At 36.9% G+C, this 16,833-nt stretch overlaps 1 protein-coding gene across 2 annotated transcripts; it reads right to left on the minus strand.

Annotated features, from left to right (window-relative positions):
- Nucleotides 1-1,298: 1,298 nt before the first annotated feature.
- LOC136281298 (fibropellin-1-like) lies at nt 1,299-15,998 on the minus strand. Of its 2 annotated transcripts, none has more exons than XM_066167702.1 (19): nt 15,634-15,998; nt 14,166-14,276; nt 13,612-13,722; nt 13,118-13,234; nt 12,329-12,442; nt 11,896-12,006; nt 11,032-11,139; nt 10,446-10,625; nt 9,777-9,872; nt 9,211-9,318; nt 8,490-8,600; nt 7,832-7,942; nt 7,301-7,408; nt 4,759-5,010; nt 4,230-4,385; nt 3,713-3,811; nt 3,122-3,223; nt 2,451-2,529; nt 1,299-1,987 (listed from the first exon to the last, which is right to left on the minus strand). In XM_066167702.1, exons 1-19 carry the CDS (start codon nt 15,929-15,931, stop codon nt 1,951-1,953), a joined length of 2,409 nt encoding a protein of 802 aa, XP_066023799.1. In that variant the 5' UTR covers nt 15,932-15,998; the 3' UTR covers nt 1,299-1,950. The 2 variants fall into 2 exon arrangements, with proteins under 2 accessions (XP_066023799.1, XP_066023800.1); XM_066167703.1 differs by having other exon boundaries at nt 2,447-2,529.
- Between the last annotated feature and the right edge of the window lie 835 nt (nt 15,999-16,833).

Consider the following 16,833-nt stretch of genomic DNA (forward strand, 5'->3'; position numbering starts at 1 on the left):
CCAAAGACTATTGCAAGGGAAAAATATCTTATAAAATCAATTTGAAAACCTCCTGTCATCCACGGTAGTAGTCAGATGAATGGAAACATGGCTAACTTTTGCAATCTTTAATTTTTACTCAATTGAATAAATTCATTATGAAAGATTACGTTGCTACAAATCTAACAAATCCAAACATGTAATGCTCATCTTTGCCTCTGACTAAGTTGTGCAGTTTGCTCTTCCAAATTCGTGTAAAAGGCCGTTATACCTGAATGCACTTACTGACATAACAGTTAATCATTAGAAAAGGTGAGGTCTTATAATTTACCCTCGTTATTTGGAAGTCCCTTCGATATACACGGGGTAAGTGGATCTTGACGTGTGGGATAAGTGGGTCAACTTTTTCAAAGAAAGTTACTACTAGTGAATAAATACGAGACATTTCTAGCCTATTCGTTGGCTAACTCATCATACTGATTCAAGTAGTTTTAAAGGAGTTGCATCGCTTGTTATTTACTGAAAATATCTTAAAAGACCTAATTTAAGGTACTGGTCAACGCCACCTGCCATAGCAATCAAGGGTGAAGATAAGATTAATTTATTGTCCATTATTTGCAACTGTGTTACTATTCACGGATGACAATGCGCTGTCAAACTTTATCGATTATTACCTCATTATGATTGTATTGTCTTTGAAATGTTTTAAAAGCAAGTTTTTAATTGAAATGAAAGAATTAAATTTAAATTTAAAATTCTCCCGAAAACTAGCAAAATTCCGGTTCCTTCGCATATGATTTTAATCCAATGAAAACCTGAACCTCATTTCGATTAATTTTGTTTGCGAACTGAATACCATTCAGAACGTGACCGATGTCAAAACATCTGTGCATATATATGCAGGTGCCTTACGGTGTTTTATCCTCTTTGTTTGTCCAACACGACCAAAGCGTTTAGGAGGAATATTAGTGCTCAAGACTTTGCTGTTGTTGGTATAACTGACCAGAACACGCTTTTAAATTTATTACTGCGTTCCATGAATCGACTTTGAAGACATAATAGGGCTGATGAATTTTGCTTTTTCTGCTCTCATTACTTACAACCGTGGCAGGTATCAAGTCCTTTACAAGCAATATTTATTGCTGCCGTATTTTGCTTGGTAAAGCATACTTTAGGCACAGCCAAGAAGAAAAGTAAGTAAGAACTTATTAGGAGAGAACTATGAGGCAAATATTGAAGCAAGTTTATGCAGATACGATTTTGAATCAACAAAACTCATATTTCAAATCGTATACTTTATTGTTTTGCTTTAACAAGGATGTATTTCAGCGGGGCTATTTTGAGACATCAATGATGGGATCTTGTTTTGAACCCTTCAAATTGCCTTGGATCAATGTTTCTTTTATCATGATGTAGTTTCATCACTCGTTTTTTTTTTTTTTTTTTCTTTTTTCTTCTTTTAGGTTTTTTCAAAGATTTTTTTGATGGCAATGTCGCTGCAACCGTTTTCCTAACATTCGCAAGTTAGCAAATTAATTACTCGTCAATAACATCCAAAAGAAAAGGAACAGGATCGCTATCTTGCACATGCTAACAACTACCTTTCCTTGTTACATATACAAAATACTTTTATAACACGATAAACAAATGGGCTATCCAAATTTTGCAAACTATATTGATCTTTAAAAAGTTAATAAACAACTGATCAAAATTGATTTTCAAAGGTTGAATATCTGTGAAACATTGTCTCTCAGTCATGGTTCTCTCGATATCAACGATACTACAAATATACCGTCGTCAACGTCACATTAAATTGTGTCTCCTTACATCACTAGATTTGTAACTACTTTCAGCAGCTTTAAGAGTCTTTACTACATCAAAACTACAGTCTTGATAGGTAGATGTCCCTAAAGGTAGGGGGGATCTTTTCCGTATCATCTCTTCTGAAGTAAGCGCAATTATTTCTCATCTTTACGTGTGTTTCTCTTCTAGATTCTTAACCAGTGATCTGTAAAGACAAGACAGGATATGACTCAGTGCGGAAACATCTTCAATAAGTCCAAGCTGTATCGTTTGATTGTTACGTCACTGACGTTTTTTGTCCACAGGTTCTTTTTCCTCTACTTCAGACTCCTGTGTAGACCATTCAAATGCAGAGGGTAAATCCATGAAAAATTCTCTAACTAACCAAATGAAAGTTGAAAGTCTTGAATTCTGGAAGAGATCTTAAACCTTAAAGTCTTACTTCCTCTAACAATCTCCTAGATAAAGTTTTTATTTCCAATTGTTGATTCGTAATTTGATGTTGTTTCCTCTTTCGAAGAGGCTTTCCTCTCTTTGTTTATTAATATTTAACCTCATGACATATCAATTCCATCTCCTATTTTCTTTCAATAATTCAAATGTTTCACATTTGTTTGTAAATCCAAAGAGGGCATGCACTGACGTTGTTATCCCACGTACAAACCTACTTTTTCCCAGCTGAAGGAGGCAGGCAGGTTCCTTGAACACACGTGCTCGGTAGAGGGCAGTTGTTGCACTGATTGACAGCTAAATCAAGAGTAGAGAAGGATAACAATTGTAAGTAAAGTTAGATGCAAAAATAAAAATGAAATTGAAATCTGTGCAATGACCTTACGGAGTAGGCCGAAATATATAATCTGTCGGTAGAAGATACATACACAACAGGGTCTGAGACCAGACGAGGAGCATCAGGGTAGTATAATACATAGGTAATTAAGGCAGAGTATATCACACGATGATCATTGATCTGGACTTATAGACCAACTGCGTTTTACTTCGCTAAGTCGGTGCACTTTAGATAGAGTATAGAAATTGTTCTTAATTTCAATAAACAGGAAATTATTCCCATTTATAGAAAATAAATTTTCTTCTTGTATTGATAGTACCTCTTAGTTATTCGCTTAAGACCACTAATTTATTCTTACAAAAATTTTTTTTTACTGCAAGCACCCTTTCTTTTGATTTTAGCACAACCTGTCTATAGACCTAGTTTCCCCAAAATCATCGTCCTGAGGGCGAGCGACATGATGGACGCAAATCCCTTTGCCCGTCGACGCCTGTAGACGCCATAAAAACTCAGAGTAGAATCACTTGCACTATTTCTTGGTGTGTCACTCACCTCTGCAATTATATCCATTCCCATGGTAGGGTTCAATGCAGACGCAAATGCCATTTTGGCATTGAGCGAATGGACTGCATCCCTGACACTGAGTATCTTTTTCTGCGGCAAAAGAAGCAATAAACATTGATGCAATATCTCAGGGAAAGACAACAAACAAGGGAATATTAAATGGTGATGTTCTCTTTCAAAAAAACTATTTGTCTGGTAGCCTCAAATTGAGATAAAACCGAAAAATGCGTACTATGACGAGTCCTTTTCGCAAGTTCGAGAAAAGCACGATGAAGCAGCTCACACACAATAAGTGTATATTATGTTGTGCGAAATAAATCCCAGCAGCAACTCATCGAGGGCCTGGGTCAGGGGTTTTCACGATTAAGTTTGACCGAACTATACCAGCTTCTACTTTGTTCTTCCTTCATACATCGAAACGGCTTTCCGGACAAAATTCACCTCTGATTATAAAAATGTGGGTTATTTGTATTAGTAAGGTAGAAATGCCGCGTTGGTCATTAGATAACAATATATATTTTCTATATATTGGACAATGGAGACGAAAGCACATGACAAGTAAATAAGCATTCTTCTTACCTTTTTCGCATTGGTACCCATTGCCATAATATCCATGTTTGCATTTACAATGGCCATTAACGCAGATCGCGTCTATGTCACACTTTTCACATTCGTCAACTGCAAACCAGTAACAAACAAAGAGACCAAAACAATGAATTAAAAACTCCTTTCCTTTACTAGAAAGACTAAAAGCTTCGAAGAATTTTCAATTTGCCGTACTCACGAAATTATGAGTAGGCAGAGACGCATCATTTTGTTCTGAAAATTGTGTGAATGATTATGTAAAACTCTGCGACACCTTTTTGGTTATTTTAGACAAATGCTTTAGAGAAATTTGTGGAGAAGGCTGTGGCCATAATTTAATTTTTTTTTTTTAAAGTCCGTCATTGACAAACGCATTCCCTCCACTTTTATGGTTACAGATATGAATGAAATGGTAACTCTTTAAACAATTTATTGTCTTAAACCTTGCGCTTCGACAAAGGAAGTCTCGCAAAGGTTTTGAGATTAAAAAATATATATTAATGGTTCTTACTTTCACAATTAGGTCCGCTGTATTGAGTGACGCAGGCACAGTCATAGCCACCTCCATTCTCCGTACACGTTCCTCCATTCATGCAAGGATTTGGGTGACAAGCAGACTTTAAACCGCCTGGTGTCCCAGGACCCCCGGGAACCACAGGATTACCACCTAAAGCAATTGTTCATTAGCCATGTCTTTCTTAACAACCAAGAGTAAGATCGATCAGGCCCACTGGTGTGCACTGTATCCTTAAATCTACTGCTGAAATTATTTTGATGACAAAATTTTTTGAAACTTTAAAGAATGCTGTGTTTAAACAAATAATAGACAGCTGGTAACGATATGCATAAATGAAATGTTATATTAAGAAGAATGAAAGAAAATAAGAAAAAATAAAAGGTGGATACTGATTATCGATGGTGACATGCCCCCATCGAATAGTTATGTTTGAGTATCAATCAATCTTTCTTAAAACAATGATTCTATGGGGAGACAATGTCTTCTTTAGCAATGTTCCTGAAAATTAATAATAGAAATTTACCTTTAGGCTTTTCGCAAAATTCTCCTTCAAACTCCTCAGGGCAAGTACAGACAGGTTTTCCGTCTACAGCTGTGCACTGTCCCCCATTTTGACATGGATTTGCATCACACGGGTTGTTCCTCAATCCTAACTCACAGTTTGTGCCTGAGAAGCCCTCTTGGCATAAACACTTATAAGAATTATCTTGATCAACACACTGGCCGCCGTTTTGACAAGGATTCGGATCGCATGGATTGGAGCGTGAACCGGGTGCTGAAAGAAAACACCGTGTAAAAAAAAGCAGTATGCAATAAAGCAGAAACTGGTCAGCTCAAGCTTGAGACAAAAAAGAGCAGTATAAGCTAGTTCGATGTCAAAATAAGATTCAAATCACGGGAATCTATGATCGAGTAAATAGAAATAAAACAACAATTATCATTCTAGAATTATACATCCTGACAATGTTAATCCTTTTTTATAGATGTCTATTTTGAAGGCAGCTACTATTTGTAATTATCAAAATCTTTGTCTTCTTTTGGAAATGTCTCAGCCTCATTTATTTTTGTCGCTAGTTGCTTGGACCGCTTACGAACTATGCAGTGTCAATCAGCATCGTTTCAAGTTGCAATTAGACTTCTTGATCATTCGATCAATAGACTACCAAATTTCCACAATTCTCTTTGTTATTGCAGAATTCTCTGTCATAAAATGCGTTACGTAAGTTCTCTTGAAATAATTATTGAAAAATATCAAGTGAAAAGTTGAAGAATATTCTAAAGGATATTGTTACTAAGCTAAAGAAACAAGTGTGATAGGGAACATGGCAATGTCTTGTTCTACGCAAAGTGACAAATTATCAAGATTCAAACGTTGTCCCCGTCGTATGTGGAAGCTTCTTTATCTCAGCATTTATTAACTGTTGTTATATTCACTAGAAGCCCAATCAGAGATTTCATTCCACGTACACGGCTACAAAAAAACTGGATGGCTACGTCGAGTTAGCTTATCCGCAGCATAAGCTGCACATGAAAGATGAATGACACGAGATGAACGCAAACCAAATTAGATAGTTTGGTAATGACGTCATCTCTGCGTCTTCTAATGGATCATATGAAGGAATCAACCAATATGTATGTAAAACTCAGCTTCTCAGGTAAATGGCAAGTGGAGAGATAAGGAAGGTGTATCATTGGAAGCGGAATGATAAGCCTTCTAATGGTCCCTTTGAGAGCAGGTAAGAACGCTAGCACAAAGTGCGCGTGCAAAGACAAGGACCAGGAAAATCGTGTCGAGCGCATGAAGTAGATACTGAAAAATTACTATCCCTACGTAAAGGAATGAGGACTGAGTGATGTAGTACTTCCTTTTACACTGTCATTTTGACATAGAGCCAACTATCAAAAACAAGTACAAGTTATTGTCATAGTAACTTACAAATAGAAGAGACGAGCAAAGGAAACATTCTTACCACGATATCTTAATATGATTTTTTTCTTAATATTTCTAAGTAGTTGACCAGAGATCCGCATGTCATGTGCGTGTTACTTTTTTTCCCGGATCAAGCCCGAGCTCTAACTACCTAATCTGCTTAATTGAGTGTACCGGCCAAAAGGATACTCTTTTACTCTTCCAATATTACACCATAGTTATAATTGTACGTGAAAGAAGTAATTTCGAAGTAAGCGTTGCAAAACCACTGAAAATAACTTGCGCATAGTTTTCGTAGGCTAATTTATTACTCTCATACCACTTCAAATATTAATCACTACAATGATAAGGAGATGCAAGCTAGGTTTTTTTTTAATATTACATAGTCTATTTTTTGGAATCGTATTCTATCCTATTTTGCATTCCATAACATGCATCCATCAGATTGTCTCTAAGTGGTAATGTGGCGACTGTGTCGTACTCTCTGTCCAGTATTGTCCAGTCCTTTTCCTATTTACAAGTCGTGGTCACTTGACCGTACAGTTGTTGCTGTCATCAAGTTAACTCGGTTGCAAAGGCCATGGGAAATGATAAAACACAATATTCCCCCTAACGAACTCTCGAGGGTAGTCGGTGGAAGGAAATGGGAGGAAGATCTTCCTTAGCTAGCTGGAAGATCTTATGAACCAGGAGGACCGTAGCCACCTTGGCTACTTGAAGGGCTACTTGGTATCGGGCTAGAGGCAGGAGCACCAGGAGGGCTGCTTCCTGAAATGCTTCCACTTCCTGGTGCTATTTTGGAAATAAACACGTTTTTAATGGTTCTTCATTGCTCTTGATTTATTACGAGGTTAAGCACGAACTTTACTTTAAAAAACAAACAAACAAAACAAAACAAATCAGAAAAACACAAATGCAAAAGCAGCAAATATAGAACTTTTACCCTTCTGCTTTCAGCCTTTTTTACACTTAAACGATTTTCTATTGACCACGAACAGGAGATCTTTTTGCATTCTTTAGTGGGATTGATTTAATGTCTTTAGAAAATTTGATTTCATTTATGCTAATTTCCTTAAAAAAAAATCCATTTTCTTTGAATTCAAAGCAAGACTACAACCAAAGTTGGTTTACTTACGGCCTCCTTTGGGTGTGCATGTTTGTCCATCACCAACCCATCCCTCCATGCAAACACAGTTCCCATTATCACAGCGAGCATGCGAGTCGCATTTGGCACATTTGTCAACTGTAATGAGCAAAATTATTACATTATAGTGATTCGCGTCTTTACTCTGAAACTCAAGACACTGAATGGCAAAAATGTTTATACAATTTTTTGTGTGGGGGTTCTACGGAAAATGTAATCAGGAGCCAGAAAAATAAACCAACAGAAGCAACAGTAACTAGCGTGTGTCTCTGCTTTTTACTTTAGTGTGATTCGTCAGTACGCACTTCTTACTTGTTGTTTCCGATAAAAAAGTTTTTAAGGATTCCTGTGATTCATAACGAGGGGCAGTTATTTAGTTCACATTCGTTCATTCACAGGCTCGTTTGAGGATTAAACTCTCCAACAAGCTGATCGTATAATCTACAAGTGAAAATCATGTGCTTAAGAAATAAGTAACAACGACTTGTATGTGTCATATTTTGAGCATGTATGTGTACTTACTGTTACAGAAATTCCCTTCGTATTGTGGAGTGCATTCACAAGTTGCCACCCCATTCATTTCTTTACATGTACCAGAGTTTTGGCATGGGTTCGGGGAGCAAGGATTTGCCTCTGTAAATATGATGATAATGAATTATGAACAATGTGCAGACTTCAATTTATTCTAAAGATGAATAAAATTTTCAAGGAAAATCCCTTGGAGAACGTGAGTAGAAAAAATACAGCAAAATAAAACAGTTTTGATGTTTTTAGGCTGCATGAGAAATAATGTAGGTAATATTATACGACGCTAAATTGAAATGATTTCAACTCCATTGAGGAAATTATCAAAATTGCAGTCGGAAAGCAATAAACTTGTCAACTCGAATTATTGGCTGTTCAAGGACAAAAATTTGCACCATTTTAGAAAGGTGAATTTAACAATCAAATGCTAAAAGAATTACATCAAATGATTCATCGTTTATTTTCATGGGACAGCAGTAACAAGTTTAAGAAAATGAACGACATTTTTTGAAAACATGGAAGCGTGATCTAAGATGTTAAAACACTCATCAGAACAAAGAGTGCGACATTAAGGAGAATTATGAAGATGTCTGAAAATGTGAGAGGTTCACTCACTGGAGTATTACTCAAGAATCATGTGATGATATTCACTTACTTTCGCAGTCATTTCCTTCAAAATTACTGAGGCAGCTGCACCTGTAACCATTTTCTTCAGGGATGCAGGTTCCACCGTTTTTGCAAGGATTTGGAACGCAGTATTGTCGAGCTAGAGTAAATACCGAAAAAAACATTGTTTTATCACATAAGCTGCGGTGTTATACAGGGATTTCCGGCCTTGAGAGAGACCGTAACAGCACAAGTAAAAAATATCGTATTTTTTTTACGTGTGTTGATATAGCCAATCAGCTGCTGACACGTCAATCGCCTTTGGCACCACTCGATCAGGTTGATGAATGAACGGCAAAGCCTTCACAATTCTCAATACAAGTTGTTTGTCGGAGCTTTCTCGAATTATGGCGGCTAAAACACTAAAAATTCCGTATCGCTGACAGACAGTGAGGTTCAAACTTTCTTAGAAGGGGAAGAAAACCAATATACTAAAAGAAAAACCGAAAGTTACGTATTCAGTGGCTTTGGTGTTAGCATTTCTGAAAAACTACTTTAAGAGTGCTTTATAAATAGTACTTTATAGCTTAAGAAGAAAATTGAATTCAGTGCAGAAGTATTGTTTTGTTATCCTTGAAAATTCTTGCATTTCATTCCTCGCGGCGACAAGAGCGCGTGTAGTTCGTTTTTAGTTTTGATTTGACCTTGTACATCAGACTCATTTCAGTAAACGATGACTGTAAAGTATGGCGCTGATTTCTTCCACTTACTTTCACAGTGTGGTCCAGTCCATCCCAACGTGCATTCACAGTCATAAGATGAGTCAGTTGGAAGACAGCCTCCACCGTTTTTACAAGGATTAGGATGACAAACATTTTCTATAAGCAAAGTGCATTATTTTTATACCCAACAATAAAGATTTTAACACAAGTAACTACAAATTGCAAATTATTTATTTAAGGTGGATACGAACAGCCTCTCCTCTTTGTGACTTTTTGCGTAAAATTGAATCATATAAGGATTCAACAGATCTTAATGGAAATTGCAACCAATAGAGTTATCCTTTTACAACACGCGAAAACTTCAAACTTACTGTGAAAAGTAAACGTGTATAGATCTAATATGTGATTTTAGAATTCAGTCGTGGAGTTTAAATAACGTAGAAAATCTGTATTCTACCTCGAGGATTCGAGCGGAAGAAAACTCAATTTCGTGGTCGCATTCTCCAAAAACTGAACTACGCAGCTCTAACTACTTATCTCAAATACAACCTATGTTCATTTATAGAAACCACAACTTCTAAGACAGAAACCGAGTTTTCTACTCTGATACTTACTCTTGCATGTTTTTCCGTCTCCATGATAACCCTCGCTGCAAACACAATGGCCCAAAATGCATTCTGCGTTTGGACTGCAATATCGACAACTATCATCTGCCAATGCAAAAGAAAATTATACCTAAAGATGATTAATTTTGTGAAGGGAAAAATGAATTGGTTTTTTATCAGTTTATTAATTTATTTCTTATTTTTTGAAGCCAGTTTCCTCCTGAGGCTATTCAGTTTTAGTGCAACTTGATGGCTAGCTTGATAATAGGCTAAGTATGATGCCAAAAATGTTGATATTGTCTGGCACATACGAGGACCTTCCAACATCTCCAAAAGACATGCAACGACGAATCAATATCGTTTTGTTTTATCCGTACTGCGCCACTGCAACCATCGATGCCGTTCTTTAGTGGGCCTGGAAAGTTTCACATGGTATTTAACGCAGAGCAAAAAAAGTAGCTCCAAACGTAATCTATTGTTTTTCTTAATTGTATAGAACTGAGGAGATATCTCGCCGCGGGACTGGGGCTCACATGCAAGCCTGGTGAAACTGAATAGGATCTGACAGCACCTTCTACATTACATAGCGATAAAGAGCCGACAATAATAAGGATATCAACCAAAGTTTAAGTGATATAAGCCATTCAAATATTATGAAAGGAATGGTTTATGCTTTACCCTCGCAGTTATGCCCAGAGAAAGGAGAAACACACTTGCAAATGTATGACATTCCATTCTGTGAATAGTCTGCGAAAGAGGGACCGGCGTACATATTTGATTCCCCATTGTTGTGTAGAAAATATGTATCCACGCAGGTTCCTCCGTGGAGACAAGGGTGTGATAAACAGGCACTCATTACTAGAAATGTAGGCAAAAGCCGAAAGTTAATCAATGTTGCAGAGCAGCATTAAACATAAGGATGACAGGAATCATGATAGAGTGTCAATGATCAAACTCTGAACGTGGTCAAAGTCGTTGCTAAACAAGAATTAATGGGTTACATTCATTTTCTATAACAAAAGTACCTGAAACTACTCAAATTCAATCGAAAATCAAGGAAATCAAACAGATAAACAAACTGGTGTTCCTTAGGAACAGTTGCATTTTTTGCAAAGTGTCATCGACTTTCAATAGTCGAGTTTCCTGCTTCCTTTTTTCCCACATTTTTTCTTCTGAAAAAATTTCTTATAATCCTCTTTATTTCTGTCTTTTTTAATTTGAATTTTTTGATCGTAATTATTTTAGGTCGGCCCAATTCACCTACATTCACATCTGTCTCCATGGTTACCAACTTGACAAACGCATCGGTAAGAGGATCCCTCTTCCAAACAAGAACCGCCATTGTGACAAGGATTAGGTTTACAGACGTGATCTGGTGAAATTTACAACTCATATTATACCCTCGCTCAGAATCTGAGTATTCACCAAAGTGGAGGTGGCTAGTGGGGGATATTTACTGGGAAGCGAAGCAATGAAGTTAATATCCACCACCTTCCATCGACTCTGGGGGAAATATTATATTTTTGTAGTATAAACTAAAACAGTGTTATAGTATTGCAGAAGAAAGATGATTTTAACTCATACATTCCTGCAAAGTGTACGTTGCTCTAAGGTGAATAACAAAGGATATTCGGTGTTTGAGTAGCCTATAAGAGCGCGCCTTCACGCTGTCCTCTGTTTTAATATATATCAATACACGCTTCGCAAAACACTCTATGTGAAAAAAAATGAGACCGTTATTTTGATCAAATCGAACTAAAGATAAGTGATTTGCAAACTCATTCAAGTTTTGAAACAAAACCAGAAACTAAAAAGATGGGACCATTTTACCTGAATAACAGCGATGACTGTAAAGAAAGCACTTAGTAGATTATGTTGTAAATATCCGTATATTTAGCTAACATTTGATTCTGGTTTAGATTAATGTCAAGACGTGTGTTCCAAGATCATTCAGGTTAAATACTTTGGCACTTAAATCCAGCTTCTGGCTAACTCACTAACACTTGAACATGCAACTTTCATGTACAGACTTTATGTGGATAACGACTGTTCTCATCGCTAAGTCATTTATTTGAATAATTGCACCCATCTGTTTAACAGTAATTCAGAAGATGCAGTTTACACTTACGCTGACAGTTGATGCCACTGTAGCCGACCCTGCAACTGCACCTATATCCGTATGTCTCATCAAGACAGGTTCCTCCATTCATACAGGGATTGGAGAAACAAATGCTCCTTTCTGCAGTACAAATGAAAACAAAGAGGCAGATAGTTTTTTCAGTCAATATCTTCATACAGGCTGATACTTAAAAGAAATCATTCAGTTCCCTCTTTCTCTCTTTGACAAAAGAAGATCTGTTTCTATGAATGTTCAATTCCGTCTGAATTACTCTTTCTATCATGTGAAACTGAGAGGATAAAAGAATAGAAAAGAATCACAAACAAAATGAAATACTATTGAATCTACAGAATCTGTCCAATAAATATTTAAGAATGCGCTGTAGGAGCTTGGCGCTGCCTTAATGTCTTTAAATAGTTTAAATATTTATCAGTATCAATACCTTCACACGTTACACCTTTGTATCCAATAGGACAAGTACATTCGTATCGCCCTCCAGTTCTTTCTGTGCATGTTGCACCATTTTTGCAGGGATTTGGAAGACAGAGATTGATTTCTGCAAAAATAAAAATTTAATTCATTGATGTATTTTCACCGGCTCTTATACTCATACACAGCTTACTTTCACTGACTTATATTTTTAAACACAAGCAATAGCCCTCGGAAAAAGATATGATAAAGATAATATAATATGATTCGAATAGCCATTTACTTTAAGTACAGTCAAAGAGTTTTTTTAAAAAAAGGGAAAGGAAAACTCGGCTTCTTGTCCGAAATGTTTTTCGCAACAATTTTATTTTTTGAGGCCAAAAAATTCATGGTATTTAAATTAATTGTTTTTCGTTCCACCCATTGTTTTCTCTAGGCAGTCATCTATGAAAGATGAGATCTGCACTCTCGACGGTTTCTTCTCACGTTCTGGTTCACCCCGATAAGTGAATACCTTGTCACTGTCACACGAAAAGCACGAGTCGTAAGTCAACTAAACTGCTCATGTCCGACCCAACTCGCACTCAGGCCCTACGGTACTCATTAGCGACCATTGGCAGCTGGACGATTACCCAGCACAGACGCAGGGTCTGCAATTTAAAATCTAGTCAAATTAAAGCTGCGTTCTTCAACCGCACAATTACAGTCTGTCCATTCAATCGCATGATGATAAAAAGAATTACCCTGACGTTTTAATGATTAGCATACTGTTACAAGTATTTTAGCATGATATGTAACATACCTTCGCAGTTCTTTCCCTTGTAACCCTCTCTACATGTACATTCAAATCCTTCTCCTTCATTGATACCCGTGCATGTGCCTCCATTTCTGCACGGATTTGGATGACATTTGTTCTGTTCTGTATTAAACACAAATATGGCAAATCTCATTTTAATTATTATTTTCAAATGAAATTTGGTCAGTGGATTACATTTTACTTATTTTTTAGAGAGAATAAGTAAAGAGCGATTCCTTAAAAAAACAACAACTCTTTGAGATTTTTAATGAGAAAACCTGAAAAAAAAAGAACTCTGTGGACCTTGAGTTAATTAGGGTAAAACTCACCGACATGTTGACCTCGGAAAATAAACACCTTTACCGAAATAAGTAGATTATATCCGTTTGATTTCTAAGCACGATATTTGATTTGGCCTCGCCGTCATCAACAATTAGACTATATTGAAATCTTGAGCTCATGATTTTGTTCACAAATAAAAGTATTTTTTCAAGTTTTACCTTCGCAGTTCTCTCCTCGGTATCCTTTAGCGCATGTGCATTCGTAACCTTGTCCTACGTCATAGCAAGTGCCTCCGTTTTTGCAAGGGCTGGGCTCACACTGACTTCGCACTAGAACACAACATTAGGCTTAGATCAGATGTACTGATGATAACTAAGAGAAATCTGTCTCTAATAATATCACATCGGCTACCTTATGCACAGTCACATTACGTCTTTGAACTATCATTAAAAGATGCGGAGCACCCTAGATACAGCCCAGATTATACCCCCTCCCCCCTCCCCCTTTACTCCCACTAGGGACTAGGGTAGTTGATAAAGGTAGTTGGTGCGATAACGCCTCGATAGAAAATTGTTGGCCTTCGTAACATTTTCAGTAACATTGAATCGCGAGACTGATCAGATTACCGCAATTTTCCAACCTTAGTTGTCCTTAGCAAGTAATTTTAACTTTCCAAAATGTCAACACGAAAAAAAAAATCAACACATCCGAATAATCAGTATACTTTAGGGAGAGTTAAAATTTCTCAAGGGGTTATTAAGATAAGTCTTACGTTCACAATGCGTTCCCATAAATCCTGGTGAGCAGGTACATTCATATCCGTGAGCGACAACAGTACACGTGCCGCCATTTTGGCATGGAGTTGGCTCACAAGTGGAATGAGCTGAAATTAAAAGACATCAGATATATTTTTATTGTAATTATTGGTTAACAATTGGCTCATACGTCAGCGTGCGTTCATCGAGATATGAAGTACGCGGGAAGTTTGGAGAGCACGAGAGATGCGTAAGAGTTGCTCGAGGCGTAGACTCGAGCAACTCTTACACTCTAGCTTCTTGAGTGCTCTCCAAACTTCCCAAGTGCTTCATATCTCGATGAACGCACAGATTACGTATGAACCAATTGTTTTATAACATTTTCAACCCGGTGGAAATTTTTTTTCTCGAGGGATTTGTTTGCTGACGTCATGAGCGTGCACAATAGGAATATGAAGCACGCTCGCGCAATTGAATATGATTAGACAAATTTACCAGCTATATTATAATTTAGTTTGAACGTATTGCCTTTTTTTAAATATTGGTTCTCGCCGCCATGTAACAACCTTAGTTACCGGAAACCTCCTTTTATAGCCATATATTTGCAATGTGTATGGGAACAGTTTTTTTCCTCGTGCCCGGCTTCTCTTCTAAAGAGACGGCACGCCTTTAATCTTTATTTTGGAAAGAATTTCGCGACAAACACCAAATGTAACATTTGTGACTTTGACATCCAGGATCAGTGACCATGCAAATCCCTAATTCGTGAAAGGATGGTTTTGAACATTTGGTTTTTGCAAATCTCTGTTCTGTTCACGGAAATGCTGCGAGTAATTTTGTGTACTTATCAAAAACATTGACCACCTGCACAAACTCAAAAAAGGAATTTCAACAAGTGAAACTTAATTTGCTAGCCAGGTTCCTCAGTCAAAAAACAATGGAATAGCAAGGTAATTTCAATTTTTTCCTTTTCTAAAGAATTCTAAATAATATTCAATCAAAAAAAGTCTAAGTACGTAAAGGAAAAGAACTTATCACGAATTTTTTCAAAAACCCCCTCGTTGCGCAAGCGGAATATCACGATGAGCTAAGGTGATGATAATCTGCACCTCTGTTGTTTTGTAAACAAATTCCATATCAAATTGTCACAGTATCTTAAATGTACAACACCTCTGATTAGCAAGCTTCCAACAATTATGAAAACCGAAGTGTATCAATTATACTGTAGCATAATGAGAAAGAAACTATTCGATAAACTTCAAATCCTTTTAACGAGAAAGTCGTTCTTTGTATGAAAGGAGTTTTATCGCTGCTTGGAAATACGGACACGCGTTTCTTTTTCAATAAATCATGAAACAGTCGCTTTTCTTGGTTCGTCGGCTTTCCAATCGCCCATAAGATCTCTCAAAATCATCGGATGACCTATTTTCACTGCGGGAAGAATATGGCCCTTCATTAGTCACTTGCCGGAAACATTTGACCTACCTGGGTGATGATGTACAATAATTCTGTGAATATGTGGAAATGGACAATTAAGACATGGTAATCCGGGCACAAACTGTCTTTTACTTTGGGCCACATCGTTCATTTTATGTTTCGTCGCCTCCTTGAGCCTTTTGTGTTGTTCTGATTTATGCAATGAACTTCTTTTCCAAAAGGCAGCGGCATTATTTTGTCCTTGTCGCTGGCTTTTGCTTCCGCTGTGGTTCTCCCTTATTCCCTCCGTCTTGTGAATTACGACTAATAATACCAAGATGGCTAAAATTATAAACGATACTTTCATGTTGACAACGCTATTTTTCCCATGAAGGTAAACTTAGTGAAAACGTCTAAACTATAGCCATTTTTCGTCAAAGCTTCTGGTTGTTATGAATTAATCATGTCACGTGCCCTCTTTAGACAAAACAGGTCATCTTTGGCACTTTATTGGCTCAAAGAAAATCTCCGGCCATTAGGACCTGTTGCAACTAACTAATCAGTTCTTACAATAAATCGTTTACAAACTTACTGCTGCATCTTACCTTCTTTTCTAGTACAGCAATAAATTGGCTCTTGATCCATGACTAAGACAAAATTTTCTCTAAAAGAAACAAAACGATGATTGCGACACGCTCTCGCTAATTTGTGTTTGTTAACCGCAATTTGTCCGTATGTTCCCTTTTTATTAAGTAGAAATTGAGCTCTGAGTAATGTTTGATAAAACCTATATCAAGTCACATTTGAAAAGGCCGTGGATAAAACAAGTCTAACAAAATCTAGAAAAGTGGTAAATTTGTGTAAACATATGGAACCGAGACAACATACTGACCCTTCAAGTTGGATGGGTCTAATGGTGACCCCATATAACAGAACTGTGCAATGAGTGGTTTGCCTTTATTTTTACACCTATGTTAAGTGGTCTGTTTATATCAGTTGTTAAACCTTTTGTTTGTGACGTTATTATTAGTTTAACAACTTGTGTACATTAAAATTCTATTAGATAACGCGATGATTTCTCGCTCCATTTTTGCTGAGAATTGATTGTTCTTCAGCTCTTGCCTGATGACAAATAAAAGAGATTTTTATGGTGTCATCTTCATCTTCTGTTTATTATAGAAAGATAGCGTCATGACAAGAAAATTTTTACGTGATGAAACATACACTCCGGTTTTCCTTCTTGTTGTGTTCTATGAGCGGCGTAAAGGC

Source organism: Pocillopora verrucosa, chromosome 5 (assembly GCF_036669915.1).
Source record: "Pocillopora verrucosa isolate sample1 chromosome 5, ASM3666991v2, whole genome shotgun sequence".
Classification (NCBI taxonomy): domain Eukaryota; kingdom Metazoa; phylum Cnidaria; class Anthozoa; order Scleractinia; family Pocilloporidae; genus Pocillopora; species Pocillopora verrucosa.

Excerpts from the sequence above, each read along its gene's own strand:
- LOC136281298 (XM_066167702.1), bottom strand. The coding sequence starts at position 15,931 with ATGAAAGTATCGTTTATAATTTTAGCCATCTTGGTATTATTAGTCGTA. Across the intron at positions 13,723-14,165 it reads TATGGGAACGCATTGTGAAC|TGCGAAGTCAGTGTGAGCCC; the intron begins GTAAGACTTATC and ends GTTGTGTTCTAG. Across the intron at positions 7,943-8,489 it reads TGAAGGAAATGACTGCGAAA|AGGCAAATCCTTGCTCCCCG; the intron begins GTAAGTGAATAT and ends TCATATTTACAG.